Source organism: Calidris pugnax, unplaced genomic scaffold (assembly GCF_001431845.1).
Source record: "Calidris pugnax isolate Ruff unplaced genomic scaffold, ASM143184v1 scaffold65, whole genome shotgun sequence".
Classification (NCBI taxonomy): domain Eukaryota; kingdom Metazoa; phylum Chordata; class Aves; order Charadriiformes; family Scolopacidae; genus Calidris; species Calidris pugnax.
The window spans coordinates 1,451,501-1,454,158 of NW_015090785.1; the positions used below are offsets into that span (position 1 = coordinate 1,451,501).

The 2,658-nt window shown below is 53.2% G+C and overlaps 1 protein-coding gene across 1 annotated transcript in view; it reads left to right on the forward strand.

Annotated features, from left to right (window-relative positions):
- LOC106902581 (transcription cofactor HES-6-like) overlaps window positions 1-2,339 on the forward strand; it is an 8,761-nt gene extending 6,422 nt beyond the window's left edge. Inside the window, exons 3-5 of the mRNA XM_014966190.1 lie at window positions 41-127; window positions 193-268; window positions 355-2,339. Coding sequence (XP_014821676.1) covers window positions 41-127; window positions 193-268; window positions 355-782 — 591 coding nt within the window. The 3' untranslated portion in view covers window positions 783-2,339. The remainder of the gene's footprint in view (window positions 1-40; window positions 128-192; window positions 269-354) is intronic.
- Window positions 2,340-2,658: the final 319 nt, after the last annotated feature.

Sequence of the window (2,658 nt, forward strand, 5' to 3'; positions counted from 1 at the left end):
CCGGGCGGGCGTCGAGCTGACGGCGCTGTTGTCCCCGCAGACGAGGAAGCCGCTGGTGGAGAAGAAGCGCCGGGCGCGGATCAACGAGAGCCTGCAGGAGCTGCGGCTGCTGCTGGCCGACAGCGAGGTGAGCCGGCGGGGCGGGGGGCGGGGGGGGGGGGGGGGGGGGGGGTAAAGTTGGGTCAGTTTCAGGCGAAGCTGGAGAACGCGGAGGTGCTGGAGCTGACGGTGCGGCGGGTGCAGGCCGTGCTGGAGCGCCGCTCCCTCGGTGAGTGCCGGCGGGGCGGGGGCGGGGGTCCGGGCCTGGGCTCCCCTCCCCTCACCCCGCTCTCCCCATTCTGTCTCCCGGCGCAGAGGGCGGGCGGCTGCAGCGGGAGGCCAGCGAGCGCTTCGCCGCCGGCTACATCCAGTGCATGCACGAGGTGCACACCTTCGTCTCCGGCTGCCCCGGCATCGACGCCACCACGGCCGCCGAGCTGCTCAACCACCTGCTGGAGTCCATGCCCCTCGACGAGGGCGCCTTCCCGGACTTGATGGCGGACGTTTTGGCCGACCCCTGGCCCGGCGGTGGTGGTGGCGGCGGTGAGGCCTTGGCGGCCGCCGCTGCCAGCCTGGCCCTCCCCGCCTCGGCCCCCTCGCCTTCCCCCAGCGAAGAGACCTGCTCCGACTCGGAGGAGGGGGAGCCCGAGCCCGGCCAGACCTCCACTGAGGGACTGGACGCTTCCCGGACGCGCAGCCTGCCTTCGCCCAGCTTACCCAAATCCATGTGGAGACCCTGGTAATGGAGGAGCCCAGCAGGAGTTGGACGCAGACCTACCTAGCGGGGAGAAGCAGCCAGGCCCCCCTCCCGGCTCCCCTGCCAGCAGCTGTGGGGACCGGCCATCCACGGGCCCGGGGGGCTGCATCCACGGCACTCGTACGCTGTCACACCCTGACAGGCTAATAGCTAAACGCATTAACATTTCATCCCCCCCTGTGTGTGTGTGTGTGGCATTTTGTAACGTTAGGGGTTGTTTTTATGAGGGGGGTGGGGAAGGGGGAGGAGGAGGGAGTCGTTTTTGGTTTTTTTAGTAGCAAAGCTCTTCGGTGGGTACACAGCAGTTATTTTATAAACGCTGCCTCTTTCTCTTTTGGCCCTTATAAGTGGCCTGAATATCACTACCTTTTTCTTCTAAGAAAAAGCCTTTGTGCATTTTAAGTCGTGGTGGTGAGCTCCAGGGGAAGCCGGAGTTGAGCCTGCATGCGGAGTTTTAAGTGTTTTAGTGATAGCAGAGATCCCTGAGAGGGGTTGGTTGGGGTGGCTGGCGTCCCTAGGCGGTAGCGGTCTATAGTCTCGCCTTCAGTGAAGGGAGAGGAGACTAGAAACCTGGCAGAATTAGGTGAACGTTAAAGAGATACTGGTGGCAGGGTGCCTTTTAGAAGTGAGTGTTCTTTATGCACATTTTGCTTTTAGCACATTTGAGTTTATTGTGACTTTATGTATATTAGGGTGTCAAATGTTTTTTTTATTTTTAATCTTTAATAAAAAAAATACTGAATTCACAACTGATTGCATGTATTGTGGAGTATGATGCACTTCTAACCAGTTTAAAAAAACTAAAAATACAGTTCCCTATTGTTAACTATTAACAAAAGTGTGGAAACAATGCCAGTAATTAAGCACTTAATTCTTGTACTAAGCATTGTTAGCTCAAGTACTGGAATTCAAATGTTTCTTTTGTTTAATACTAGAAGACACTTAAGTTATTGCAGCAAGCAAGGTCATACTGGTGCAGGGTTGATCTTAGGCCACAGATTTCTGGGATCCAGATAAACTAGCCCAGTCTCAAACCTACTCTACTTGATCTGCCATCTGAAGGTGTTGCTCATACATCTACAGTCCTAACTTCACAAGTGCTACGCAAAGCCTTTCTTGGGGCAAGACTTCACATGCCGGGGGGGGGGGGTTTGTTGGTTTTGGGTTTGGTTTTTGGGGTGTTTTTTTTTTCGCTCTTGAATGCAAAGTTGAATAGAGCATGCAATGGATTGGGAAAGTATTCTTTACAATTAAAGAAGTGTTTCTAGGGGGCTGTGGGGGCACCCTCAGCTGTCTTGTGCATGAGGTTTGACACCTCCCCTGTTCCTGCTTCTAGGAGATGCCAGGTTATTTATGCTGTGATAACAGCTTTCAGAGAGCTGTCATTGTACAGAGAAAAACCAAAAGGATTATAAAGTGGCTTAATACATGGAAGTTCCCAAACATAGAACAAGCGAGAAAGGAAGCAACCTAACTACCCAGGGACTAGACTTGTAACTTTCTATTGTTAACAACCCTATGGAATAATAAAAGTGGAAACTAAGATATTGGTAAGACCTCTCCTTTGTAGTTTTCTTTAAGTTACCTGAGGTGGGTGTTCTTATTCAAAGATGGCCATGAGAATTGTTTGGTTCTTCTCATCCCCTTTTGTGCTAAATTTCCTTTGAACTGAGGGGAGAAGGGCAAAAACCAGCTCTGCAGAGGGAGGTGAGAGCTTCTGTAGTGACCTTTCTGCTTTAGGGAGGGAGGTTAGCGTTTTGAAGTGTAAATGAAGGAGGAACCTGGGACACTTGCACTAAAAGTAACACCCTACACAAAAGATGACCTCTCGGACTGAGCCTGCACCTCTCGAGCCCCAGCAC